We start from the raw sequence: 26,327 nt of genomic DNA, 5'->3' as shown, positions 1-26,327 counted from the left end.
GAGTAGAAGCTAATTAGTAAATATGCCTCTAAACAATACGGAAGATACTTGGTCTTATCGAGAATCTCCTTTTTAAGGCATCATCAACTTTTGTCACTAAAGAAGAAGGTGTGAATGGAATATTTTGTGGAATGGGAACACTAATTAAGCAACCACCACAAATAATCAAGAACACTACAATCACCGTGACAAAATAAGCAAATGTGATTAAGTGGTGAGAATTATAGACGGAGCAGGAAGCAAGCAATTCTCCATGAGAGCCTTGAATGACTAATAAGACACATTCAATGCAATGAAGAAGACAAAATGTTTTTGACTGATGTTTCTGGGGAGGTAAAACCATACACACATCGATGAGTCCCTGACAGTCACACACAAGGCAACGTTACATAAATACTACACACTTGCCTAATCTCTCTCTCTCTCAACTCATTATATCATAGTTTTGTTTGGGCATTATTATTGCTTTGTCCATCATGAAGACGATTAAATATACAAGACTGATGATGTTTTGTATATATTTATATAGAGTGTTTGATGAGTATATCAGTGATCCCCGTAAAGAACCTTACGTGGATCAAGCTGACCACTGCAGTAGCTTGATGAGACGATAGAAAGTTCCTGCCTGCCTCTCCACTCCTCACATGGTTTCAACAAGATTGGAGTTTCTATTGCGCCAGAGTCTACGCATAGCATTGTTGTGTAGTCCTCATCTCCCATATCAGCAATACTCTTTGCCTTCTTGTCCCATGGGTTCCACACAACTGGGCTCACTCACACCCAAAACATAACATTAGCTTCACATTTATAACCTTTTTAGCTTATTTGAATCATGTCTAAACGCACCTGCATTTGGCATGCCTTCCTTTCGCAACTCGATAGTTCTCTTTCTCTCATGATCTATGATTGCAATCTTTGTCGGTGTGTTCAAGTACACTCTATCAATCTGCAAGGAAGGCAGAGAGAGTAGGTTGAGATTCTGTTTGTATTTTAAGTAAGTTAGTTAGAGCGGATTGATTGAATCACCTACCTCACCGTCAAAGGTAATTGCATCAGCCTGCTCGGTGAATCTTTCTCTACGCATCAAGTTGTCCAGATAATCAAGCGTCTCTAGACCTTCAACCCTAACTTCACTGCAAAAAAAATGTGAAGTTACTGAGACAAGGGGTTAACAATAATATAACTCATGATGAATTTAAATGAGCTCACTCACAACACCATACCTTATGTCAGATACGTATAAGTAGTTACGAAGTGCAAACATGAAGGAGAAGGCCTTGGGGTCAGTGTTCCTCACACGCGGGATTATAGTAAGCTTGCCAGGACTGATGGTTATGCGAACACGAAGCTCAAAGCTATGAGGCCATATTTTCAAATCATCTTCGGTAGACTTCAATACTAAATCGACAGTTGATTGCTGGTTAGCAGGAGGCAGAGGCGAAGGGTCGTTATCAAAGGACCAGAATCTGTTCCTGGCAAATCCATGTCTCTCAAGTGCACCGAAGTTCCCAAACTGTGGAAAACAGATAGGTAAGCCTCCCCTGATGGCCTTAGGTGGCTTCATTTGCGCCTAAAAAAAAATGAAACAAAGTTAAATTACAAAAAACATTTAAAACAAAGTTCTCTATTATTGAACTCATTCTTTTTCTACTTTAAAATGTAAAGATGTTAAAATGTAGCCAAGATAGATATTTGGTTGAGAAGATTGGGTTTGGGAGATTTTGTACCTTGGTGCTCATGTAAAGCAACTGCTCTCTCCTTTCATTCTTCCAAGAAACAACTTGTCCTCCATATAGACTCACCTGAAACCCATTTCCCATTACACACACAAAAAAAACACAAACTCTCTTTTTCCAAACCATATACAGAGACTGCATAAAGCTAAAGCCTTTCTAGTCCAGACAAAAGATAAATGCATTAACAAATTCAACATACAGAGACTGCATAAATTGAGGAGAGGCTCCAATTATTTTCAAAAAAAAAAAAACAGGGCAAAAAAATTGAAGGGAGGAGGAAAGTGTGAAAACCTCAGCAGAGGAGGATCCGGTAGGGTCAGACAAAATAATAGGAGAGGAAGCGTCACGAGGAGAGTTGACAAGAAGAGTATTCAAAGGCATCGAAGACTTGGGCCTTAACAACAACCTCGATCTTATTCCCCTCACCAATGGGCTCCCTCCTTTCCCTCTCTTCCACTCCAGCTTCACACACAGACTCAGATCAGATGCATGCATTTAAAAAAAAACAATGATTTATATAATTTTATCAAACCACCCTATATGATCAAAAATACTAATCATGATTCCTGACAAAACAGATATATAACTTAAAAAAAGAAAAAGAAAAACAGAGAAAGCTTTGGTGATCGAGAGAGAGAGAGAGAGATCGAGAGTGATAGGGAAAGATAAGAGACTGTCTATTTGATGCGTTTTAGAAAAAAATGCTGACCTTGAATTGTTCGAAGATGGCTCTGTGTTGATTCTCTGAAAACTTGTTTCAGTGGGGAGGAGCTTGACGATGAAGAAGAAGAAGAAGGAAGGAAGGGTCTGTGCGCATTTGTAGTTGTTCTCTTTGTAACTGCGTACGCTTTTGATTTTGACACGTGTCCATTTCTTATTTGTTCTTTTTTTTTTTATTTAACTCTCTCTCTCTCTATTTTCTCCCAAAATTAACTCTTTGGTTTATACACTTAACAAGATATAATAATAAAAATAACCGATGAAATATAGTACTAAAGTAACCTATGTAATAAATCCACTTGTCTTAATATGACTATCAGTTAATTATGTTAGATTAATTAACACAAATCTCTTCATTCTATCTAGTTTTGTGTGTGACGATGACGGATATTAAATTATCCACCCAATCTTTCTTTATTTTTTTAATCTGTGGTCATGTTCTACCTCTTGCAAACTAAATATTATTCCTTTCCTTTTGTGACGTTATATTCCATTCCAACAGTAATTAAAAAGTTTATATTCAGTTACCGCCCCCACCCTATTTTATAATGTTTCATTTTGCAAATCAAATTAGAGCTTTCCCAGATCAAATTAGCAATAGCTAAAATTTTGACCAAGGTATAACTTTCTATAAACTAATTCTATTATTTTTGCGAGTATTTTATGGAGGTTAATCAAAGATAAATTAAAAACTTTATGGCATAATTTTCATGAGCTTATTGTGTCAAAGAAACCCAACTTATAAGCTTAAGGTGCTGCTAAGAGTGGAGATAAGCTATTGCATGCCCTCTTATAATCAGAAGTCAGAACCATGTTCGAATGATGCTTGAACTCCACTTTGAATCACGTCGAGTTGGTGCCAATGCCTTGTCACAAATCTAACACTATTGCCTGCCAAGCGATACGTTACGTAAAAGTACGTTTTACAAAGGAAACATCGAAAGAGGAAGCCATTGAATGATCAGTATCGTCTATCCTTTTTGTTGAAGACATCTATATCTATTATAGCAACTATGTTATATTCACAGTCTCACATCAATATACGAAGAAAACAAATTTAGTTAATCTAAATAAAAAGAATAATCTGGTGCATAATCAGACAGCTCTCCCGGTTTCAGTACTGCATGCTCCACGGCATTGACAAAGACATAAGGAACATTATCTCAGCAAGGAGACAGAGGAGGCCATTTGCTTCACTAATGGCGTTGTGGTTGAGCTAGCTATGTTAAATTCTATGTGAACCATCTTGTTTTATATTTTCTTTTTGCCAAGATGGCTCAAAACTAAGATTTTCTTGTAAATCTTTCAATCATATTTATGATAGTTTAGCAAAAGTCTAAATAAAAAGAGTATGCTATGAATCAACTGCTTTTGATTCACGCTACGTACGCAAGAGGAGAATAATAAATAAAATGAGACTAGCTATCTTTATGCTAATCTATATGATATTTTTTTAGAATTAAATTACACTATATGATGCTAAACTGAATGTAAATAAGTAGACGGTTCATATTACACACTATAGTATTTATCCATTTAACTATACATAGAATGGTGGGGACTATGTTGGGCGGCACGACCTCTTCTCTCTTCTCTCCGTTCTCACTCTAAAAATCTTTCACGGAGGTGACGATGAGAGAGGTTCATGGTTTCTTCCCCGATTTTGGCTCCCGGTGATCGGGCTTCGACTCTGGCAAACGGCGGCTACTTCAGCGTCGATTTGGCCGGCTTTTCTTCCAGCAAGCGATGGCTCCTTCAGCGTTACTTGGCTGGCTCTATCTCCGGCATGTGATGGCTTCCTGATAGAGTTACAGAACCGAACCGACATGTCTCAAACCAAACCAAGTTCCCAAACCGAAATACACTACGTAACTGATTACGTAGAATCTTTATTGTTTATTTTCTGCATTTTGTTTCAGTTGATAATAAGAAGAGAATAGGTCTTCCTTGTATATAGGAAACCATCTCCTCCACTTTCCCTTAATTCCCATGTTGAAAGGAGTTACGACTCCACTTTGTTTCTGTATCTTCTCTATTTAAATGAATGAAAAACCCAAAAAGAGGCAATGATTAATTGCCCAAAAAAGTATTTGTGTTTTTATTTTCAGTTCTAAAGCTTTGATCAAGTTCATTGCTATCAATTGGTATCAGAGCTCGGCTCTAGGTTCCAATTTTTTTCTTTTCTCCAATCATGGGTACCACCAAAGAACGTCTTGAAGATTTGGAAAAGGGGCTGGGACTTGTGCAAGATGAGTTGCAAAAACTCAACACCGGAATAAACGATAAGTTCCAAGGCATGGAAACAAGACAGCAAACCATGGAGACATCCCTGGCGCAAATCCTCGAGGTACTTGCTACTCATAACCGTCCCGGAGAATCCAACACGACCTCGGCCACCCAACCAGTTCAACCTACATCATCATCGATACCATTAGCCACCACAACACATTTATCTGCTACAAACCCACAGCCGGAAAACAACGCACCACCTCCACCGTTCCCACCTCACGTCATGCCACCACTGCCGCCGTTTCAACCACCACAAATGCAACCACCGTACCCTCATCAGTTTCCGTTGCACCCACCACAAATGCAACCACCGTACCCTCATCAGTATCCACAACCACACCGACACATCAAACTTGATTTTCCACGCTTTCATGGAGGTGACCCTACTGAATGGTTAAGCAAAGCAAAGCAATACTTTGCATACCAGGGAATCCCGAGAGCTAATCAAGTCAGTTTCGCCTCGTATCACCTTACACAAGAGGCAAACGAATGGTGGTTAGCCACTGCTAAGGCACTTGGTCTTGATCCAAACGCTACTGCTTGGGAAACATTTGAAGAAGAGTTGTGGGTTCGTTTTGGTCCTACTGAAGGCGAAAATTTTCATGAAGCACTATTGCATATCCGCCAAACAGGATCCTTTCGAGACTACCAAAAAGAGTTCGAGCGGCTAATGAACAAGGTCGAAAATTGGTCAGAGGCGGCTCTTGTAGGGACTTTTATTGGTGGATTGACTGATGCCATTGCTGATAATGTTCGTATGTTTTCTCCAACGACGTTACGAGAAGTCATCAAGTTGTGTAGACTCCGAGATGAGCAGTTGCAGAAACAAAATAAGGCTCTCCCACAACGTTCAAACTCGCAGCCAGCAAATGGACAAGGTATCACTTCCAGCACACCGGTTCCAAAAAAACTGAGCTGGGATGACATGAAGCGCAAACGAGCCTTAGGCTTATGTTTTAGCTGTGATGAGAGGTATACCCCTGGACATATGTGTAAGACATCTCAACTGTTACTTATGATTGGTGAAGATGAAGAGGAGGAAGATGAAGACGAGATGGAGAGTTTTCAGAAACAGAATCTTGGGGACAAGATTCATCTTGGCCAGGGGAGTAATGATAGAGTTACAGAACCGAACCGACACGTCTCAAACCAAACCAAGTTCCCAAACCGAAATACACTACGTAACTGATTACGTAGAATCTTTATTGTTTATTTTCTGCATTTTGTTTCAGTTGATAATAAGAAGAGAATAGGTCTTCCTTGTATATAGGAAACCATCTCCTCCACTTTCCCTTAATTCCCATGTTGAAAGGAGTTACGACTCCACTTTGTTTCTGTATCTTCTCTATTTAAATGAATGAAAAACCCAAAAAGAGGCAATGATTAATTGCCCAAAAAAGTATTTGTGTTTTTATTTTCAGTTCTAAAGCTTTGATCAAGTTCATTGCTATCACTTCCACAGCACCGTTCATGGCCGGCTACTTTTCTAACCTTCATCGCTCATCTCCGATATCGGTTACTGTTCAGATCCGGTTTCTCCGGTTTTAATTGCTTTTTTATTAGTTTTTTTTCTCTTGAGCGTTCAAAGATATATGTTGCCGTTGTCGTTTGTTCTAGTCTCGAGCTTCCTGTTCCGGTGTGTTCCGGTGGAGTGCTCGACTAGACATCCGACGGTAATCTCCGAGCCAGTGAAGTTGACGGCGTCTCTGCGTTTGAGCCATCTGGTAGTCCTTTGCTTTCAGGAAGGCACGTGGCTGTGTGCTGTCTTGTGGAGATGCCTCCTTCATCATTTGGGCTCTTATGGTTGGGCTTTATGATGTGCCCCTCTTTTATTTCGTCTGGGCCTTGTCTTTTTAGGTCTTTCTGTTGTTCTTTGTACTTTCTCGACCATTTGGTCTCTTTAATAAAACGAGATGACAAAAAAAGAATGGTGGGGACTAGAAAATGCGTTATATATTTCTCTTAAATAAACGAATATTAACTGATAAATTAAAAGTATGAAATAAACTAAAGTAAAATAAAACGCAAACCGAAAGCGTATATGCCAAATGCATTGTGTCATCGTGCCAAATGCGACATGCATTATGTATTGTTTTATATTTTAGGCTTAAGTCATCTTATATGATTATATTTAAAATCGAAATTCTTTTACATATATAAATCTTTTATGAGATATATCCTAATAGTATCAATTTAAATTTTTGTTCAAAAACTAGCACAAAATATATTTTTTTGTCTGCAAATAAATTTATTTAAATATTTGAGTTTATGGTTTAATGATTGGAGTTTAAAATTTAATATTTAAGAGATGACTTATGGTGATTTAGTATTTCTATTGATTTTGATGATGTTTTTTCTTTGAATGTTTTTTATGACAATTTTTTTAAAAAATATTATTTATGAGATTTTCCTTTTGTTCATTTGTTTTTTTGTAACATGAAATATAGCCTTTTCAGTTACAAAAAAATATACATAGCCTTTTATTCATTTGTTCTTACAAGTGTCTAGCTCTAGCAAATCCATGTAGGGGATTTTATTTCAATAAGGTTGGACGAATGATACTAGTGTTAATGATCTATTTCCTGTACTACTACCAGTGTGGTTTACCAGCTTTACTGTTTTGCTTGGAATACAAGAAATGGTTTTAAAATCTTCATCAGTGAGATCAAAAGCAATAGGGTTGAACAATTATTCCTAAGAAGAAGATTTTCTTTATGAGGAACACAAAGTACATGACTTAAATATATACAAGACCAGAGACTCAACCACAAGAAGCTATGTGCTGAGTTTGGAGATCATCTCTTCTACCAACTTCAACATAGTTCCTGGTATCCTCTCACCTTCTTGATCAATCTCCCTCATAATCTGCTCAACGATCTCAATCTTTGACTGTTTGTCTTTAATAACATATCCAGAGCAATCCCTCAGCAGAAGCAACAGCTCTCTAGCCATTTCTTTACCCCTCCTTGTCCCATCTACACTCACTTGAAGCAGTCCTGGCATCACTCCTTCTCTCAGTATCATTCCTCTGTTCGTCTCTCTATCGAAGCTGCACACGCCGAGTAATATCCCCACTGCGTGCTCTTTACACTGAGCCGACCCTTCTTCAATGGCTTCCACTAGAACCTCAATTGCTCCACCGATGCTTGAAATAGATTCTGGTGAATGATGAACTATGTTTTCGAGCAGGGATGCTGCCTTTTCAGCCAGTTCAGAGGATTTATCACAAGAGTTGATGACTTGGAGCAAAGCGTAGGGTGCTCCTGAAGCTACAATGAGGGGAACAATCTGTTGGAGAGTTGATAGGTTGTGTAGTGTTGCTATGCCGTCAAGCTTGGCCTGGACCGTTAGTCGATCGACCCCGATGAGTCCAACTAGAAGCTGAATCAGCCTTGTTGATGCTATCTTGATCTTGTTTCTGTTACAGGAAGAGAGGATCAGAAGAAAGGCTATGGCCAGTTCAACTATCACCATCTTAGATTCTGTCTGAAGAATCTCTAGCAGCATTTGTACTGCTCCAGCTTTCACAATTTTAACTTTGTTCCTGTAAGAACAGCAGCAACAAGCCCATGTTGTTATTTTCTATGTTACAAAAAAGATATGTATGGTAACACTAACACGCAAACTGACCTTTCACTGCCAAAGGCAAGGCTGAGTAATGCAGACAGAGAAACTTCTGTTGTGATAGAATCTTGAGATTGTAACATTGAGATCAAAGGAGTAATGATGTCTCTTTCTGCAACTTTTTGTCTTTGCTTTCTGCTTAGATTGCTCAGCTCAATAGCTGCATCTATTTGAGCCTCTCTGTTACCTCTAAGAAGACTTTCCACCACAATCTCTTCCATTGTAGCAGAGCACTCTTCTTCCTCTATCTCTCTGTAAATTTTGGTGGATAACTTTACTTGGAAGAAGAGTGAGGGAAGGTATGGTGGTTATTGGTGTGGTAAATATAATAGGGAAAAAAACTTGGTTAGTATTTTGGTTGCTTTAACAAGCAATCTTATGCTTTTTTGGGCATCCATTGTTTCATGTTGAAGCAAACTCACCTAAAGCTTTTTTTTTTTCCTTTTTTTTGTATATCATGTAAATATATTAGGTTTATATTTATAGGATCTTAAACAATAAACACCATAAGGTAAAGCAAGTATCTGTTTGAATATTTTGTTCTTGATTGCATGATCTATCCAATGTTGATTCCAGAAGATTGAATCTTTTGCTTTCCTCATGTAGACGCAAGGTAAAAGCTTATCTACATTAATTATTAGTGTCATTGATCTCAGTAAGTAATATTATCATTGTTATTTAAGCAATGACAAGGTAAGTTCTTTATATTTTTTTTTTTTTGTAACTGAAGTTCTTTATATTATTGCATTTATAATGTGATTCATTCACGTTATTATAATCTGATTAACCATCTTTGAACCGTTTTACTTCTAACCCAAAAAAAATCATAGAATTGGGTCTTAAACATTGACTACATTGACATAGTTGATGTGAATGTGTATCTTTCTTGTTTTAAAAGCACACCCCTTCCCCTTAATAATTATGTCAACTTTCTCATTAATGTAAATCAATTGTCTCTAATCTACATAAACTGACACATCATACGCATTAATGGATATTTTAATAAAGAAATTGATGTAAACTGATGTGAACGAACATGTTTTTGTAGTCTAATAAATAATGACCGTGTGACCCATGCACGAAACGAGTGTTTGAATATGATATCTATTATCTAACATAAACAAAGTGTTTAGCATCTTTTATCCTTTTCAATTTTTCATTAGGATAGAGAATATGATCAAAGCTTTCTCTCCACATTGGTCCCCGCTCCTGATATGTGTGTAAGAGAAAAAATGCTTTAATTTCCTTCAGTAAGAAGTATAGAATACAAAAAAAAATGTAGTCTCATATAGCATTCCCTTCTTTAAAATATATCGTGTACTCTTGCTGACTAAAACATTTGTAGAAAATCAATTACATATTACGCTAAGTTTGTAAAGAACGTCTACAACTAGAAAGAATCATGAACTCAAGTTGCAACACGAAACTTGTGGTTTTTTTTTTCTATTTTCTTTGAATTTATTAGGTGGATAATATTATTTCTTTAGGTGCACTCATGGATCACAAAAAGAGATCGAATATGATAAAAACTGGAATACAATGTTCTTTTGATTTCCATGATATACGGCGCCTTTGTCTTTAAGAAAATTCTTTGTTTCACTTATGTTTTGTCATTATTACTCAATGCGTGTAAACACTTGATACATATTTGTATGCTTATGGCTTCTACAGCTATGAAAAGAACATTCGAGGGCCAAGGTGTATGTGGCTTAGAGAGCTTTTACAAGAACGTATACTACATGTATTGATCTAGACAAAATGAAGCCAGTGATAAACTGATGATCTTATATTGTTTTGGGCTGCAGCCCAAGGACACAGATTGAACAAATCACTTTGAAGACTTTTAGCGACTATAAATCTAATGAATGTTCGAGATTAACAATTTTGACGTTAATATTGGTCTTTGAAAAGCCAATCACACGACGGAAAATAATGAAAAAATTCGAAACATTGTATGAAAATTCATAACTTTAAATTTGGCAGTACATGATGAAAAAGACAAGTAAAATAGCATGAGAACATAGACAAAGTAAACAAAATTATCACTGATCAGTTTTCAGGTTTTTCTTGCGCTGCTTGATTCGCTCAACACTTTCATTCTTCTTCTTCTGCCCCATCTGCACAACATTTCACCAAATTTAAAAACAAACACAAAGAGATGGGCTTATAGGAGTCAGGCTAATAATGAGCGGTGAAATGTTAAATGGTACCTTCATGGCATCGTAGAGCTTCCTCTTGTTGCGGGACATCATCAATGTCGGCATATCAGCAGTATCTTGAGCAATTTGAGCTGCATCAGGAACTGATGATTCTTCACCCTCACCTTCTTCCACCATAGGTGCTGCTGCTACTACATCATCAACTGCACTTCCCGTCACTTCCTTTTTCAGCTCTTCATGGTACTGCTTCTCCAGCTGTGCCATCTATAACCCAAACACCACAAAGTTAGCAACAAACACAAAGTTGTTTAACTATTCAACATATTATTTTATAGTTGGAAGGTAGTCAAACCTTCTTCTTGGTTTTAGCAGCTTCAGCTTCCTCAGCGCGGCTCATAACACCAGCGTATAACAAGTTCTGAGGATCTTCGAGATCTTCTTTGCCAACACCTGGCAACGGAAGAACATCGTTTCTTGCAGCTGCTTGTAGCCTCTTAATGGTTTCGGCATAATCAGGAACGTATCCTTCTGCTTCGTTGTCCACAAATGGTGACAAATGCGGCGGTGGAATCCTGTTTGCACACAAAACATAATGTTTAAACAGCTGAGGAAAAAAATGGTAGCAAAAGAAGAAATAAGCAAAGGCTTTATGAATGGGGTTACCTTCCGACCAAATACTTCTCCGTTGGTAAGATTATGCGGGCATTGACACAATCATAGATCCACTGTGGTTGAACATATTCCCTTGAAAGATACATATGACCCGCGCTTGGCTTATCAATGATCTACGAAACAGAATGGATGTTATTAAGATCTATGTAACGATACTTTAGGAGATGTTAGTTAATGTTAGACCACAAGCTATAAATGGCTTACATGATGTGTGATACTCTCATCATCCTCCTTGAAAGGCGCACCTTCTCCTTCCCAAGACACCATCCCACCGAAAGCAGGAAGAACAAAAAGCAGCGACTCTCTTGGAACCTACATAAGAATACAAAAATTATCAAAACAAGAGAAGGATAATGATGTGAAGTAAGACTCGGAAGGAATGAATCAGTAAAAACATACCTCACGGCTCAAGAAAAACTTCAGATCCTTGAAGAGTGACTTGCAGGCCCTTGTTTCTTCATCCTCTTCAACCTCTTTATCTGCGACGAGATGCATCAACGCACCAGGCTCACTCGAAGGTAGCTGGTGCTGAAGTTGTGCGAGTCTAAGCTCAGACTCTGCACGGTCGTTTGACTGCGAGCTAGAGGAAGCATCGACTTTGGGTTCCACAGTCATGCCTCTGGAGCTAGCGTCTATGTATCTTGACAGAGCATAGAGATCTACAACATTAAAGACATGCCTAAGTATTAATCAAAGAAGCTTGTATTGTCAGGACATCTCATATGATATCTCAAACGAAAACATACCAGCAGCCAAAGCCTCCAACCGAGAATCAAGGATTGGCGGGTACTTCACATTCAGAGAATGGTAAAGCTTAAAGTTTATAAAGGCAAGAAGAGTCTGCACAAAAAAGGTGAATGAAAACTCGTCAGAATATGTCAGACATTTCAATTCAAAACTCGAGGTTATTTAATTCACAGTAAACTGATGAATTAGTTTAAGCAGACAGGGGAAAAAGAGAATATGAATTTTTTACCTCATAGAACTCCAAGAAGGTTAGCAGAACACCAAAATCAACATCGTTAGTGAAGACTTGTTGTATTGCATGAGGGGTCAACCAAGTGATCTTTTGACCTTCTAATTCAGCCTATCAAAATAATAAGAAATAAAAAATTATTAAAAAGTGAGTAACACTTATATCATATGAAATTTCAAGATAAAGTAACACAATACCTGATAGTATATGCCCTTAACAGAGACAAACACTTTCCGTAGTGCATGGGTACGAGAAATGTAAGCTTGCCACTCATGGCTCAATCTGATCCACAAAAGAAGAATAAAGTAAACTTATGGCTATGAGACTACGAGAAGCTTCAAATAAGTTGTGAACTGTAAGTGGATATATATAAGATTCAGACCTTCTACAGTTGTGAACTCGTTTAACTTCAAGATTCTCCCTGTCTGAAGCAGGCAACACCGCGAAAAGATGAACCATCGTAAGACAGTCATCCAAGTCACGTAGTGCATCGATGAAAGTCGGATACCTAAATATTCAGAAAACAAGCAGATATGGTTGTAAACTCGTGGATGTTCAGACAACAAGTATAGACTCAAGTGTGTACAGCAGCAAGCAAACCTTTCACGGATCAATCTATCAAGCTTGTAAGTAGGTTGGCGGGTAAGCAAAAGGCGCGCGAGCTCCTCGTTCTTCTTGGCTTTGGCCTTCTGAACCTTCTTGTGGTAGGTTTTGATTTCCCTGAACTTCTCGAGAAGAGGCTCGTGCTGAAGGAAAGAAATGTCCTTCACATGGTAGTAAGTGTGGTGGTTTCCCTTCACCTTCTTCTTCGGTTCTCTGGGGAATATTCCTTTCACAATACATAGTCTCCTGTAAAGTCCAAAATCAACAGATACAATTGAGCACCAAGGAAAAAAAATATAAACAAAACCAAAACTCAACTAGAGGTAACAGCTACACCTATTGAAGAGATAACATATGAGATAAACTGGAACAAACACTATACAGACTGAGAATAAATCAAAGGAATTATATTTATTAAAAACTAATTAAATTGTTAAAAGAAACATTAATACAATAACCACCAATCGTAAAATATTAGCATTAAAAAATTTAACATCGGAAAATTAAAAGAACATTACAGAACCTCAAAACCTAGAGCAGACATAAGCTTGTCCCGACAACGATTCGAATAAAAACAGCTTATGTAAAATAGAAAAAAAAAAGTAAAGAGGGTGAACCTGAAGAGGTTTAAGTTAACTTGAAGACTCTTAAGTGCCTGCGACCTGGTCATATACCTCGCCGCATTTCCTTCCTTCTTTTTCCCCTGCAGACGAAGACGAATAGAGAAACAGTTTAACAAGATTAAGTGAAAAAAGTTTTCCCGAGAAAAATGCGTGAAATCGAAACTCGATTGACAAAGCTCTCTAAATCAATGAGGTTTAGGAACAGTACAGCTTAAAATTACAGCAGAATCACTTACCGCTGGTCTGTAATGCTTCGGCATGGTGGAACGGCACCAGAGAGGGAGGAGGAAGAGGAGACGATGGTGGAGAGAGAGGAAGAAAGAATTAGGGTTTTAGGCGAAACAAGATAGTTAAAAGGATGATATAATGGGCTTCTTAAGGCCATTTTTACCTCCGCCTATCTTGTCTGGTTTATTATAATTTGGGCTTTTAAGGCCCAATAGCCTCATTGTCACAGAAACCAAAGTGGGGAAAATATTATAAAATTCTTGTAATTATTTTCAAATGCAAATAATTAAGTTGGCGCTTTTTTTTCTGTCTTTTTTTGTGTGTCTCACGATATAAATGTGCAATATACAAACTACAAAATTAAATTTCTCTGTTATAATCGTGGAGATCATCGAATTCAACCGACTAATCCCATAAAACCCACAATACTACGTGTATTCTTATCATTTAAAACAGTTGAAATAGCCAACGCAAGTCGAATTTAGGTGATTTTTCTTATTGAAATCGAAGCTTCTACTTTAAATAATCACCAATAGACTAACGCGAGTTGGTTTACAAGGGCAAATTAGTAAATACTTTTTAAAGATATTAAAGAAAAAAACATTTACTAATTTAAAATTAGTAAATATAACCAGCACCAAAACGAAAAAGACAGAAAAATCTAAGAGATCTTTGTATTTTTGTGATTTGTTAACACCAATGATTCCGATCTGTTTTAATTGTCAAAGTAAATTCATAATACACAGGTGCACTATGGAAACAAATGAAGTCGTCACTGATAAGGAGGTTGTTGGTCGGCAGGAGCTGGTGTTCACCGTCGTTGGGGATCCAGAAAGTGATAACCGTAAATAGCTATACTTTACTTAGCTAACATCTAACAACTCAGATTAATTTACGTTTAGTTTTAAGAAAAGTAACAACTGAGTCGCTGTCCATGATAAGTTTCTTGTCCAAAGAAAAAGTTCCTTAACACAAATTTCGAGCTTATGGATTGTTAGAGCTGATCTCGTTTGAGACAACCCTCCAAAAATAGGCGTATGCCGCTTGGTACGACAACCACACGGTATTCTTTAGTAAAAGGCGAAAGAATAGTTCGCTATGTGCTTATCGCACGGCTCCGTGAGCACTAGACCATGGCTCTCTCCAAATTATATATGTCTATCTCTCAGTGTCTTGCTCCGAATATTTACGATGTGGGACAAAAAAAGCTATGCAAAAAAATAACTTATCTTCCTATGTCATTAAACCCAACTGAATAATTGTGAGGTGTCACGTTGAACTAATTTTAGAATATAAGAATATGGAGGATAGAGACTCCATAGTAGCCCATGGAAAAATCCGCAAAATTGCTAGTACAGAAACTTTCCTACGTACTCCCAGAGAAGTACACTGTTGATATTCTTTTTTGTTTTCTTTAATCAATTTTGCAGTACACAAGTTCTCTGTCGTTTTTATTTGTACTACACAAAACGTTAAATGATTGTAACTAAACTTGTGTACTACATCACACTCATTTCGTAATGTGTGTATATAAAGTTCACATAAGCTGAGGAAAATCGAAACCCAATCCTTATTTGCTGTTTTAAAAGAGAAAAAAATTATCTTTGAGGGTAAGGACCTCGACAGGGTTGACATGAGAACACATGGGTAATCAAAGGCTGTAATGACGCCACGTCACTGTAACATTATTGTATCTCTTTTCATGTGTTCTCAGGTCACCCCTGCTGAGCTCTTTCTCTACCGTCCCATCTTTTATCGACGCTCGGTGGCTTCACTCATTCACCAAATGGTGAGTTCCTATGTAGCTGGATCTTTATATTATACAAATCACTAACTACAAACACAATAGCTCTTCGTAATCTTGAGTTATCTATGTATAATATATATTCTTATGAATGATTAAAGATCTACTTCACCTGTCCCTCAACAAGATAGACTGGCCAAACAAAGACGAGGAAGAAAACTTCTAGAGAATAATGTTCATAACTGAAACAGCAAAACCATTTCAAACAAAACTCTCATATGATCCCATATAATTGATTCCTAGCTCACCACTAAAGCTCCTCGTCATCAACCAAAGCCATCACAGGGATTCCTTTGGTAGTAAAACTTGTACATTTCACCTGCAACGCATCTCCAATCTCAAACTCTGCCTCTCCATCGCCCTGTACTCAATTCATATAATAATGGTAGGTAAGCAGACAATTACAATGCAACTATTAAGTATGTGGGAGAACAAAGTGAAAAGAGGATGATGTTCTAATAAACATACCTCGAATTTGTACATCCCACGGATTCCACCACCTAGATCAAGAACCAATCCATGGGTTCGAACCTGCTGGACTTTGGCTGTCATTTCTGTTCCTATCTTCAGTTTCCGAGCACTAACCGAGGTGCTCTCTCCAGCCTCGTTCTCTGACTCTTTCTTCTTCCTAGAGGGTTTCTTTAGTGTCTCACCACAGCTGGTCGTAGTTTCTTCTGGAACAGTGAATTTGAGTGCCTCCTCTTCCTCCTGTGCCCCAGTCTGTTTAGTGGCAGTGGATTTGAGTTTCCGGTCCGGTTTCAGTGTCGCAGCGCGTTTAGGTTTAATGTTCTTGTCCACAGGAGAAGACTTCTCTGCCTCATCACACTCCACAGCAGTACGGATTACAACTGCAGGAACCGCTAATTTAGATTTCTGAGGTGGCTCTACGACACTGGGAAGACTTGCAACTGTCTCTCCAAAACTAGACGTCTCTACGGAGACAGTGTCTTTCATCACCACAGGGATCTTTTCAGGAGCAGATGCTGATTTGGTTTCAGGTTTGGGTAACAGTGCTTTGAGAGATAATTTTATGTTACCACGGACATCAGTGTCAATGCACCTCATAGTGATGTACTTGCCAATATGTAATACATCTGAAACCTTGGAGACCTGGTAAAAGATCGAATAAGACAATAGTAAGTTAAAACCAAAATCGATTTTAGAGTAATGGCAACATACAGAACCATCACTAGAAAAGCTTACTGGTTCATGAGATAACTCAGACATATGTAGTAGGCCTTGTTGACCACCGTTGAACTCAACAAATGCGCCGTACTCTTTAATAGAAGTTACAGTGCCTTTGTACACACCACCAACAACTATTTCACGACCAATGATGAAGTCAACCTAAGGACATATGCATAAGATAAAATTAAATCTCTTGGAACATCCTCTCTATCAATTAAACTGCTCAGTTTTCTGAAAGATACCTTTTCCTGAGCCTTCGCCATCACAGCCTGATTCTTGGCAACTATAGTTAATGTTCCATCATCAATATACAATCTTGAACCTGAATAAGTCAAGTGGATACTATTCATAAGCTTCAAATCAGAGTATATAAAGTCCAGTGTTTAAAGGTCACATGAAAGATGTGATAACCTGTTTCCTCTTCAATCTTTCTCTTGAGGGCGCCCATAGGTCCGATCAAGCTACGAAGTGCATCGTTGGTGTACTTCAAAGTTGCTGCAAGCAGACGTAATTCTTTATTTTTGAAGAGAGAGAGAGAGGAAGTTTTTATCAGCGCTAAGGTTAACCAAAAAGACAACAAACCTAGCCGAGCAGGATGCTCTCGCGGGGAGTTGATCTCTCTCTCCATATGGTCAAGAATCTGAAGACGAGCTTCACGCGCATTTTCTAAAGATTCACAAACTATGTCCAATGGTATTCCAGCTGGCTTGATATCCAATTGAATTGCCGTCACACCACTTCTTGTCCCGGCAATCTTGAAATCCATATCTCCAAGATGATCTTCCAAACCCTGTAAAAGCAAAGTAGGCATCTCTATAGAATCCATTTCTCCAATGCAATACAGGCAATGGATCCCAATATAAATGTAAATAAACACTCACTAATATATCAGTTACTATACGGTAGTCTTTAATTTCTCCATTTGATGGGTCAACGTCAGTAACAAGACCGACGGAGACACCTGCAACATGAGCTCGTAGAGGAATTCCGGCATCCATCAAAGCCATGCTACCTGAGACGCCAACCATTCATTATGAACTTATGGCTTTGTTAAAAAAAAAGAAAAAAAACATACAAACTTGTGTTGTGTGGGTGGAAGAGGATAATTTTAACCTCCACAAACGCTTGCCATAGACGTGGAGCCATCTGAGGACATCACTTCTGAATTTATGCGGACAGTGTAAGGAAAATCCTCTTCAGGTGGCATGACAGCAAGCAATGCTTTCTCCGCAAGTGTTCCTACAAGAAAATGTAAAAACACAGTTAAAAAAAAATCTTTTAGATCAAAGAAAAAAACACTAATATGTTTAAGCCAATTAATCTCAAAGAACGTGACGAGAAGATGTACCCATTGTTCCACTACAAGCTAGAAAGACTACCAGAAACTTACCATGACCAACTTCACGCCTGTTAAGGCCTCCTCCTTTTTTCCCGATTTCATTTGTACAGAACGGAGGAAAGGAGTAGTGAAGCATAAATCTCTTTTTCGAGGGGCCAGCAGCAGAATCCAAGTTTTGAGCATCTCCTGGTGCTCCAAGTGTAACAGCACAAAGCACCTTTTAACACATAAACGCAAACATATTTAGAAAAAGATTTTAGCTTTGCTTCCCACACTTCAGCAACAAAAAATTGTAGCTGAGCTTCCAAGAGGGAAACCAACTCAAAGGAAAGCAACCAACCTGCGTCTCTCCACGTGAGAAAAGTGCTGTCCCATGAACTAGAGCTGCAGGTAGGTGATGTGATTCGCAATAGATGGGCCTGACTTCATCAAGATGTCTCCCGTCGACCCGAAACCCGCCTGATATCATCCTTGAACGAACTACCTGATATTTCAGTTAAATGGATAAATTAGTAAAAGCCAAGGAGCAAGGACAAAACCAAAAGCCTGTAACACACTAATTGTGAGCTTTTACACAATCTCAGAAAGTCAAAGATCAGTAAGTCTTAATGCATCTCAAAGTGAAAAAGAGCATATCCACTATCTAAGAGACAAATAACGAGCCAGCTACTTTAAGAAAACATCGTAGAGTCTAGCTTTTATAGAATGGACATAAATGATTTTATATTGCAATTCCATAATGAAACATGTTTAATAATATGATTCAAGCACCAAGTTCTATGTCAAAATAAGATAAGCCAAAATAAAATAAAAGACAAGACAAGAAAAGAGGAACAAGAGGATATATCCTAATGTTAATTTACAAATATTACCTTCTTCCTCACTGTATCAACAGCCTTTGGAAGGATGCTCAAGCTTTCATGATCGCCCTCTTCTTCAAACACTTTTATCACATCTTTTCCAATGTCATCTAGAGCCTCGCCACGTTCAAACTATATATACAAAAGTATCAGGATCACTGAAATTAAAATCTTGAGGCAGAAACAAAGTAACACGCACCTTTCCCTTTGAAGGATCGCTAAAGATGGACTCGATACGCGTTGCAGCCAAGTCAGCCACTTTTTTTAAAGTCTTCTCAGAGAGCATAGACAATTTGTACTCTTTCTTTTGTTTCCCAGCTTTAGCTGCCAATCTTATTTGGGGATCGATGTACTTAACAGCCTGTGTAGAAAAAGATACAAGACTCCATATAGTAAGTATTGCATTGTATTGTAAAAAAAATCCAACAAAGTTGTAAAACATACCTCAGGATGAGCTAGTCTCAGAGCAGCTGCAAGATCTTTCTCGGAGATTTCACGGGATTGAACATCAATCATCATAGTCTTATCCCTCGTGCAAGCGTATATCAAACTGAGATCACTTGAGCTAAGCTACACAGGGTTTGACCACAAACAATTACTACAGTTTGTAAAATTTGAGGAATACACCAATATACAACTCTCTCTTTTTTTACCTCATCCATAGTTGGATTGACAACAATTTGCCCATCTATCCTTCCTAATCTGATGACTCCAATGGGCCCTCCCCATGGAATATCCGATAGCATGAGCGCAGTTGATGCTGCATTAGCTGCCAGTATATCAGGATCCTGCTTCCCATCCAACGACAGAACACTTGCCATTATCTGCAAGTGACAAAATCTTTAAAAAAATGAAGATTGGCCTATCTATCTCACAATAGATCTATCTCCTAAGTAGTTCCATACCTGAACCTCATGGTAAAACCCTGGAGGAAACAAGGGTCTGATAGGCCTATCTATAATCCGTCCACATAATAGTTCCCTCTCCTTTGGTGCACCTTCTCTCCGCATATACGTGTTCGGAATCAATCCTTGAGCGTATAGCTTCTCTTGATAGTCAACCTTCCAGTATATTAACAAGTTTAAACATTACAGCAAAAAAAGAAGATAAACGACAAAATGCTCTTGTAGAAAGATCACAGATCCCTCAGCAAATTTCTACAAAATACATACAACATAAAAGGTATCAAACATATTTAAACCATTTCGTATTTCCTCACAGTCACAAAACATAGATCTCTTCAGAGGATTCTTACATATTGCATACAACAACTATAACGGCTTTAAGCAATGTTCTTAAAATCGGTCTAGGCGCTCTGGCGGACCTAAACGGCTAAACAAAACGATTTTTTCTTGACCGATTATTTAAAAAAAAATTGTCGCCTGATCAATAATTTCCTATAAATCGCCTAATTAACGACTAGCTATGTCTCGGCTTCAAGTAATGGTGGAAAGATTTGCAAACATACAGTGAGAGGCAAGAAGTCTCCAGGAGAGTTGGACTTAGCAGAGGTAACGGTGGAGAGGACTTTGGTCTCGTCCATGCCGAGCACAACGGAGCCATTGGCGAACCGTGCGATTTTCCCCGTCTCGAGAGTGATCACTTGGGATCCGACTTCGAATTCTTCCCTGAAAGACTCCAGTATTTTGACTCCTGCCGGCGCCGGCGAGTATGGACTAGACGGCGCCAGACCAAGACGGCCGGAGCAAATGGTGCGAAAACCTAAGGCACGCCATGCGAGTAGATTGGGAAGAGAAGATGACCTAGCTCGACGCAAGATCAACGACATTTCCACATACACAGTGAGAGATGGGGAGAACAGAGGGAGGGAGAAAGGAGAGGGCTTAGGTGGAGGTTTAGCGCAACGGTGACACTGAGCCGACAAAAAAAAAAGAAGGGTTTTAGCGATTCCGGTTCAGTTCTGCTACATTCAAATTCTCTTAACATTTAACCGGAATATTGGACTCAGTCACAGACTCACAGAGGCTGCATGTGAACAATTTAGTTAGCAAGAGTGAATATATATGTACATAACAATTGAAACTCGTGTTTGGTAGGGAAGTTAACATAAGACATTTGTCAATTCCAAATCCTAAAACAGCTCAGAACAATAACATAAACACGTGTATATCAAAAGAAAAAAAACCTTTGGACCCGCCAATAACAATTTTTATGTTTTCATTACATGAAATAGTGGCGAGCATTATTTTTTGTATTGTTGGCAGAAATGGTCAGACAACAGTAGGCTCAATTGATCTGTGACTGGAGATTGGAGGCTACTGCATCAATGAACTCTTCTGTGTTCAAATACACATCCCTACTCACCCTGCATTACAAAGTGTTATTAATAACCATCAGGACCCAAAAAATATAGCTGTAACGGTGATAAAACAGCAGCAAAAGTAAATGACTAGATTATAACGGGAAAGTTGCTGCTAGTGAGAAAAGAGAGAGTGTACTTACTTGGGACCATGGACAAGAAGGGCAAGATCCTTGGTCATTTTCCCTGTCTCAACAGTGTTTACACACGACGACTCGAGCTTCTTGACAAAATCCAGCAATTTTTCGTTCTTGTCGAGTTTTGCCCTTTAAGCAGCAAAAAGGAAAAAAGATCCGTTACATGCCACGAGATCAATGTAAGTGAAATAGGTAAATGCATTAAAAGGCCGTGCGTGAAAGAAGCTAAGAGAGACCTGTGTTCTAAGCCGCGTGTCCATGCAAATATAGAGGCGATGCTGTTAGTACTGGTCTCTTGTCCCTTTTGATGCAGTCGGAAATGCCGAGTTACGGTTCCATGAGCTGCCTCTGACTCGAGTGTTTTCCCATCAGAGGATAACTGAACAAAACATAACATATCATGTAAAAAGACTTTATTTTGTAAAAAAAAAATTGAAATCTTGGCTTTCGGTTTATGAAACAAACCAAAACGGAGGTCATGAGGCCTAATGAGCCAAACCCTACATTTGAAAAGGAAAAAAAAAAGCAAGTGTTAAGTATGTTATTGGCCTTATCAATGCAAATAAAAAGTTAAGATATGTAGTTTTGAATCTATACCTTGGGCAAGAAGATCGCTTTGAACGTCACCGTCGTAATTTTTGCAAGCCCAGACATATCCACCTTCGCTTTTTACTGCATAAGCCACCATGTCATCTATTAACCGATGTTCATACCTGGAATAACCCTACATGTTAACTTCACCGAATATGACAAGAAAAAAAAGCATACAGCAAGTATTAAGTAGATAAAAACAAATATATCAACCATATTGAGTGCTCTTCAAACTTCTGCTTCCAATTCGCCTCATAAACTTCTTGAAATATGTCCTTGAACCTGTATTGTTCCACCACAGTTTAGACCAGCTCTTGGAACTTGGAAATCACCACGAAGATCTAACACAAACCTGCCATCATATTTCTTGAGAATTGTGTTCTTGGTGCTCAAGTATAGTGGCCACTTCTTAGCAAGTGCCATCGCCATAGATGACTCAGCAAAAACACGAATTGACTGGAATGTCACAAAACACAGTATGGTTAATTTTATAATAATCTTCAAAACCACCACAAGGAAGAACACTAAAACCGATTAAAAAAAAAAGAGCGGCATACCTCATCTACGTTGTACATAGCCAGAGCGACACCTGGGCCTTTGAAATCATATACGTCTAGTTCTTCAGGTGCGCTCCCATCTTCTGGGACTATTTAGACAATGAAATATACGCACTTATAATCTGCACTATATGATGGAAGATTTTGTTTAATGGATCTCGTTATTGTGACCTTACCAAAAACCATTTTCAACTTTCCTGGCCCTTTAATAACTGTATCAGTGGCACGATACTGGTCGCCAAAGGCATGCCTACCAATGCATATTGGTTTTCTCCAACCTGTAAAGAAAAAACATTCGAGTCCTCAATACAAATATCATAACACATTCATAGCAGTTAGCAAGGCAAAATAATTTACCAGGAACAAGCCGAGGGATATTGCCGCACATGATAGGTTCACGGAAAACAGTTCCTACAAAATATTGAACGTGTGTTAATAAACTGAAAATTGGAATCCCAATGAACTTGCTAACTGGATAAAATTTTGTTGCTGAGCAATTTACTGTCCTCCAGTAGTACAGAGACATACCATCTAAAATGTTTCTGATTGTCCCATTAGGACTCCTCCACATTGATTTCAGTCCAAACTCCTTCACTCTTCCCTCATCTGCAAAAAAAAAAAGAAGTTATCATTCGATACGAACAAGGCAGTATATGTTGTTGCAAATGAAAGGACATGACAGACCAGGAGTTATAGTGGCACATTTGATAGCAACATTGTACCTGCAGACAGACAAAGTTTAAGCGCTAAATCAACTTTAATGTCACATAAAGAAAGAGTAGTATAGAATTCAGGCCACAAAAAAGGCAATGATTTATGCTGATGAAAGAAGCTGCTAAGGAAAAAAAAAGAGAAGTAACTGTTCAAAGTCAGGCATTCAGATGTTTGATAATACGTTTGAACTTCTCCAAGAGAAATCTAAACGAAAAAAAGAATGAAAAGAATCATCAACACTTACTTAAGAGCAGCTTCAGCACTTTCAACGGTAACTCTGTCATCAGTAGCATCGCGATTCAGGATTCCCAAGTCGAAGTACTTAATGTCCAAATCCAGATAAGGCAAAATAAGCTGTAAACATAAGAGAGAGAAAAAAACATTTAAGCACATTCAAGAAATGTAAACCAAACGGAGCAGACTTGGACACAATTGATGAAGACTTAATCCTTACTTTATCCTTGATCATACTCCATATCACCCTCGTCATTTCATCACCTAATTGTAACAAGAAAATAGAACAATCAAAACATAGTACAAGAAAATGAACTTAAGACAATAGTCCAGCCGATTACAAATAAGCAAATATATATTTACACACAATCACCTATTCATCTGCAGTTTAATAGACCTTAAGCTTATGTTATGTCTCACACAATAATCAAACCGTTGAACCAATCAGAGTTTCGAAGAGAAATCTCACCGTCCATTTCAACGATAGGGTTCTGAACCTGAATCCTATCAGAGCCGCCAGAAGAGGCAAAACATCGAACTGATGAAGCGCGGTTGTTCGGTTTCAAAGCGACGCGATTCCTCGAAGTGCCAGCCGAGAACACACCGGAGCTGAGAAATCTCGGAGACTTCCATAAAGCAGCAGAGGAGGAAGAAGTAGACGAAGATAACATCGTGACGCCGGCACGGTAGATGAAACCGCCGCGCGTGAGCTTGTTTAGCATCCGAGACTCCGCCGCTACGCTCTCTCCTTCTTTCAACTTCGATCACTGGAACACGAAGCTTCGGCTAAAGTTTATTGCCAAAAAGAAGAAGAAGCCGTGAAGAAGATGATTCCGGCGAAGTGGAAGAGAGCAGAGAGAACCGTATAGAGATACTTTCAGTGGGTCCAAATTAAAAAAGCCCATTTAAATTGTACAACCCAAACCCAACTGAATGATTTTTGTATTCCATTCTGAATAAATAAATAAACATTCTCTATCATCCGAACTGAATAAATAAACCATAAGTAACCGGTGTCTAAGATTATGGTTTGGGCTCTGGTTCTTTGCTGCTGGCATTTTATAAGTAGGAATGTTCTTATCAACTATACTTAGGAATGATACAGAGTTGTCCTCTACTCCTCCAGTTCCGATAGTGAATGATGGCAAAGCAGGCCAACTAGATGTCGTCGGTTTGGTGTCGAATCCCATGGATTCAGACGAAACCCTAACCCAAAAATTAGGGGAAATCGATTCTAGTGGAATAGATGCACAAGTAGCTTCCGGCGATAGTGTCACCTTACCGGAAATCGTTCACCAGACGGAAGAAAATGCTGGTACGAACTCTCCACACTCGATCTCACCACATCAATCAACTGGTCTTCCCTTGATAACTATTCCCTCTCCCGAGATATCTGTGGATACTCAAGCTACTTTTGTTCCTTCAATTGGAGCTTGGGCCAAGCCTCTCGCCTTTGCACCACCAGCAACTCCTCCAACACCGGCAACACCAAGTGACTTTGATCCGCAGAACCTTAATAATCTCGTTGATTCTTTTTGGCCAACATTGACTGATGGTCTTGGGCAAAGCCAGAAGAAAAGAAACTACCCAACTACAGCCAAAGAGTTTCCTCGTATGCCTGTCCAGAAGATTCCGGTTCCTGAGCTTAAGGAGGATGGAACACTAAGGTTTCCATGGGCTGCCAGAATGGACCCTACTACCAGAAACCTTTATCGAGCAGCCAAGCCAACCTTTCGGCTCGATGGAACTCCACAGGTCACAATTCCTTCTCAGGTACTTCGCTTAGGACCAGAAAATAAAAAAGAATACATCATTGGTCACTTTCATCGCTGTTCCCTTCCTCCTGGAGGCTTAATCCATGCGGTAGTGAATAAGTTATGGGGAAGAAGTTGTAGAATAGGTTGCCGTAAGCTAAGTGAATCTTCTTACATGTTTCACATACCTCATGATGCTACTCGACATTGGGTACTTCAAAGAGCTGTATGGCATGTTGATGATTGTTTGGTATTTGTTTCGCCTTGGAAACCAGTTGACTCATTGAAAACCCCTGAAGTATCCACAATCCCAGTGTGGGTAATCCTTAAAAATGTTCCGGATAGTTGCTACTCCAGATTAGGTCTCAGCCATGTAGCATCTGGTCTTGGGGAGCCTATGCAAACGCATAAACCTCGACTTGATCCGACTTGTTTGGGTGAAGCAAAGTTGCTGGTCGAAGTAGAACTTGACAAACCTTTTCCAAAGCAAATAGCCTTAGACGACAAACAAGGTAATATTTTTTTGGTAGATGTTGAGTACACCTGGATTCCGAGTGTTTGTGGCAGATGTGGACACTTAGGACACAAAGAAAAAAGATGCTTACTTCCAGCTCCTCCCTCTATTGTGGAAACAAGTTCAAGACATGAGGACATGTCTGTTGAAGATCCACAAGGTGAAATGGAAAAGTTACGAGATCAGTCTACTGTTCCTTCAGATCAATTGGAGTTGCAGGTTAAAAATTCAGAGATGGATCAGGTCTCAGCGGAAGAAGCACAAGTTGAACTTTCTGTACAGACTTTGGAACCTACAATAGGAAGAGATACTGATCTACAATCACAAGTGAATGTAGAGCCACATGATTTCTCTACTCCAGCAAACGACCTCACTCACTCTAAGGTACATATAGCCAATGGCTCCAACTCTCACTTCATTTTATCACCATTAGCCGGCACACAGTCTGCTCCAACTCAAACTACTATTATGGAAGAAATTCCATCACCTGTTATTGTCTTCGAAAGCAACTTGGCTTCAACGGACAATTTATTGGTCTCTCCACAACATGGCAGCACCCTTGTCAATCAAATTGATCATAATGAGCAAGATGATGGAGATGGGTTTATGAGTGATGCTACGGCAAACCTCACCATGTCACGAGGTGGAAGGCTGATAAAACCACTTCAAAAATTTCAAGATATGG

At 38.8% G+C, this 26,327-nt stretch overlaps 5 protein-coding genes and 1 non-coding gene across 6 annotated transcripts; all 6 read right to left on the bottom strand.

Moving 5' to 3' along the window:
* Positions 1–288: 288 nt before the first annotated feature.
* LOC108844720 (putative glucose-6-phosphate 1-epimerase) lies at positions 289–2,587 on the bottom strand. Its single transcript, XM_018618012.2, has 7 exons — positions 2,446–2,587; positions 2,028–2,198; positions 1,728–1,802; positions 1,224–1,570; positions 1,031–1,133; positions 847–946; positions 289–764 (listed from the first exon to the last, which is right to left on the bottom strand). The coding sequence occupies exons 2-7, from the start codon at positions 2,115–2,117 to the stop codon at positions 547–549; spliced, it is 933 nt and encodes a 310-aa protein (XP_018473514.1). The 5' UTR covers positions 2,118–2,198; positions 2,446–2,587; the 3' UTR covers positions 289–546.
* Positions 2,588–7,384: 4,797 nt separating this feature from the next.
* LOC108844554 (U-box domain-containing protein 2) lies at positions 7,385–8,684 on the bottom strand. Its single transcript, XM_018617825.2, has 2 exons — positions 8,376–8,684; positions 7,385–8,289 (listed from the first exon to the last, which is right to left on the bottom strand). The coding sequence occupies exons 1-2, from the start codon at positions 8,588–8,590 to the stop codon at positions 7,521–7,523; spliced, it is 984 nt and encodes a 327-aa protein (XP_018473327.2). The 5' UTR covers positions 8,591–8,684; the 3' UTR covers positions 7,385–7,520.
* A 1,624-nt stretch (positions 8,685–10,308) lies between these two features.
* On the bottom strand, positions 10,309–13,759 carry LOC108844022 (pescadillo homolog). Its single transcript, XM_057005376.1, has 13 exons — positions 13,639–13,759; positions 13,397–13,482; positions 12,777–13,025; positions 12,559–12,684; positions 12,374–12,458; positions 12,177–12,287; positions 11,947–12,040; positions 11,600–11,859; positions 11,405–11,512; positions 11,192–11,313; positions 10,881–11,100; positions 10,580–10,792; positions 10,309–10,486 (listed from the first exon to the last, which is right to left on the bottom strand). The coding sequence occupies exons 1-13, from the start codon at positions 13,660–13,662 to the stop codon at positions 10,412–10,414; spliced, it is 1,773 nt and encodes a 590-aa protein (XP_056861356.1). The 5' UTR covers positions 13,663–13,759; the 3' UTR covers positions 10,309–10,411.
* An 874-nt stretch (positions 13,760–14,633) lies between these two features.
* On the bottom strand, positions 14,634–14,747 carry LOC130510338 (U5 spliceosomal RNA). Its single transcript, XR_008944011.1, has one exon. It is a non-coding gene; the product is annotated as a U5 spliceosomal RNA (small nuclear RNA).
* Positions 14,748–15,396: 649 nt separating this feature from the next.
* Positions 15,397–20,676, bottom strand: LOC108844748 (polyribonucleotide nucleotidyltransferase 2, mitochondrial). Its single transcript, XM_018618043.2, has 16 exons — positions 20,290–20,676; positions 19,727–19,882; positions 19,475–19,645; positions 19,266–19,391; positions 19,021–19,182; positions 18,834–18,953; positions 18,302–18,445; positions 18,013–18,178; positions 17,736–17,861; positions 17,504–17,634; positions 17,205–17,412; positions 17,034–17,117; positions 16,865–16,944; positions 16,638–16,781; positions 15,903–16,544; positions 15,397–15,795 (listed from the first exon to the last, which is right to left on the bottom strand). The coding sequence occupies exons 1-16, from the start codon at positions 20,608–20,610 to the stop codon at positions 15,685–15,687; spliced, it is 2,892 nt and encodes a 963-aa protein (XP_018473545.2). The 5' UTR covers positions 20,611–20,676; the 3' UTR covers positions 15,397–15,684.
* Positions 20,677–20,896: 220 nt separating this feature from the next.
* On the bottom strand, positions 20,897–24,210 carry LOC108844253 (isocitrate dehydrogenase [NADP], chloroplastic/mitochondrial). Its single transcript, XM_018617474.2, has 15 exons — positions 23,844–24,210; positions 23,595–23,638; positions 23,385–23,494; positions 23,111–23,148; positions 22,955–23,032; positions 22,784–22,837; positions 22,603–22,704; positions 22,427–22,515; positions 22,222–22,325; positions 22,083–22,151; positions 21,876–21,991; positions 21,744–21,778; positions 21,515–21,657; positions 21,285–21,407; positions 20,897–21,147 (listed from the first exon to the last, which is right to left on the bottom strand). Exons 1-15 carry the CDS (start codon positions 24,094–24,096, stop codon positions 21,069–21,071), a joined length of 1,437 nt encoding a protein of 478 aa, XP_018472976.1. The 5' UTR covers positions 24,097–24,210; the 3' UTR covers positions 20,897–21,068.
* Between the last annotated feature and the right edge of the window lie 2,117 nt (positions 24,211–26,327).

The sequence above is a fragment of the Raphanus sativus genome, chromosome 3 (genome assembly GCF_000801105.2).
Source record: "Raphanus sativus cultivar WK10039 chromosome 3, ASM80110v3, whole genome shotgun sequence".
Lineage (NCBI taxonomy): Eukaryota > Viridiplantae > Streptophyta > Magnoliopsida > Brassicales > Brassicaceae > Raphanus > Raphanus sativus.
Note: the sequence above shows the minus strand (reverse complement) of the source record. Positions and strands in the feature narration are given on the sequence as shown.

Bases quoted from the DNA above. Each gene is read 5' to 3' on its own strand.
- LOC108844720 (XM_018618012.2), bottom strand. From the start codon at position 2,117: ATGCCTTTGAATACTCTTCTTGTCAACTCTCCTCGTGACGCTTCCTCT. The intron at 1,803-2,027 runs GTTTTCACACTT...AATGGGTTTCAG, and splicing joins CCGGATCCTCCTCTGCTGAG to GTGAGTCTATATGGAGGACA. The intron at 1,571-1,727 runs GTACAAAATCTC...ATTTTTTTTTAG, and splicing joins TGCTTTACATGAGCACCAAG to GCGCAAATGAAGCCACCTAA.
- LOC108844554 (XM_018617825.2), bottom strand. From the start codon at position 8,590: ATGGAAGAGATTGTGGTGGAAAGTCTTCTTAGAGGTAACAGAGAGGCT. The intron at 8,290-8,375 runs GTCAGTTTGCGT...CTGTTCTTACAG, and splicing joins CTTGCCTTTGGCAGTGAAAG to GAACAAAGTTAAAATTGTGA.
- LOC108844022 (XM_057005376.1), bottom strand. From the start codon at position 13,662: ATGCCGAAGCATTACAGACCAGCG. The intron at 12,459-12,558 runs GTCTGAATCTTA...TTTGTGGATCAG, and splicing joins CGAGTTCACAACTGTAGAAG to ATTGAGCCATGAGTGGCAAG. The intron at 12,041-12,176 runs GTAAAAAATTCA...TTTTTTGTGCAG, and splicing joins CCTTCTTGGAGTTCTATGAG to ACTCTTCTTGCCTTTATAAA.
- LOC108844748 (XM_018618043.2), bottom strand. From the start codon at position 20,610: ATGTCGTTGATCTTGCGTCGAGCTAGGTCATCTTCTCTTCCCAATCTA. The intron at 17,862-18,012 runs GTAAGTTTCTGG...ATTTTCTTGTAG, and splicing joins CAGGCGTGAAGTTGGTCATG to GAACACTTGCGGAGAAAGCA. The intron at 17,413-17,503 runs GTGAGTGTTTAT...TTGCTTTTACAG, and splicing joins GTATAGTAACTGATATATTA to GGTTTGGAAGATCATCTTGG.
- LOC108844253 (XM_018617474.2), bottom strand. From the start codon at position 24,096: ATGCTAAACAAGCTCACGCGCGGCGGTTTCATCTACCGTGCCGGCGTC. The intron at 23,495-23,594 runs GTAAGGATTAAG...TTATGTTTACAG, and splicing joins GGAGTATGATCAAGGATAAA to CTTATTTTGCCTTATCTGGA. The intron at 22,838-22,954 runs GTATGTCTCTGT...AATATTTTGTAG, and splicing joins AATCAGAAACATTTTAGATG to GAACTGTTTTCCGTGAACCT.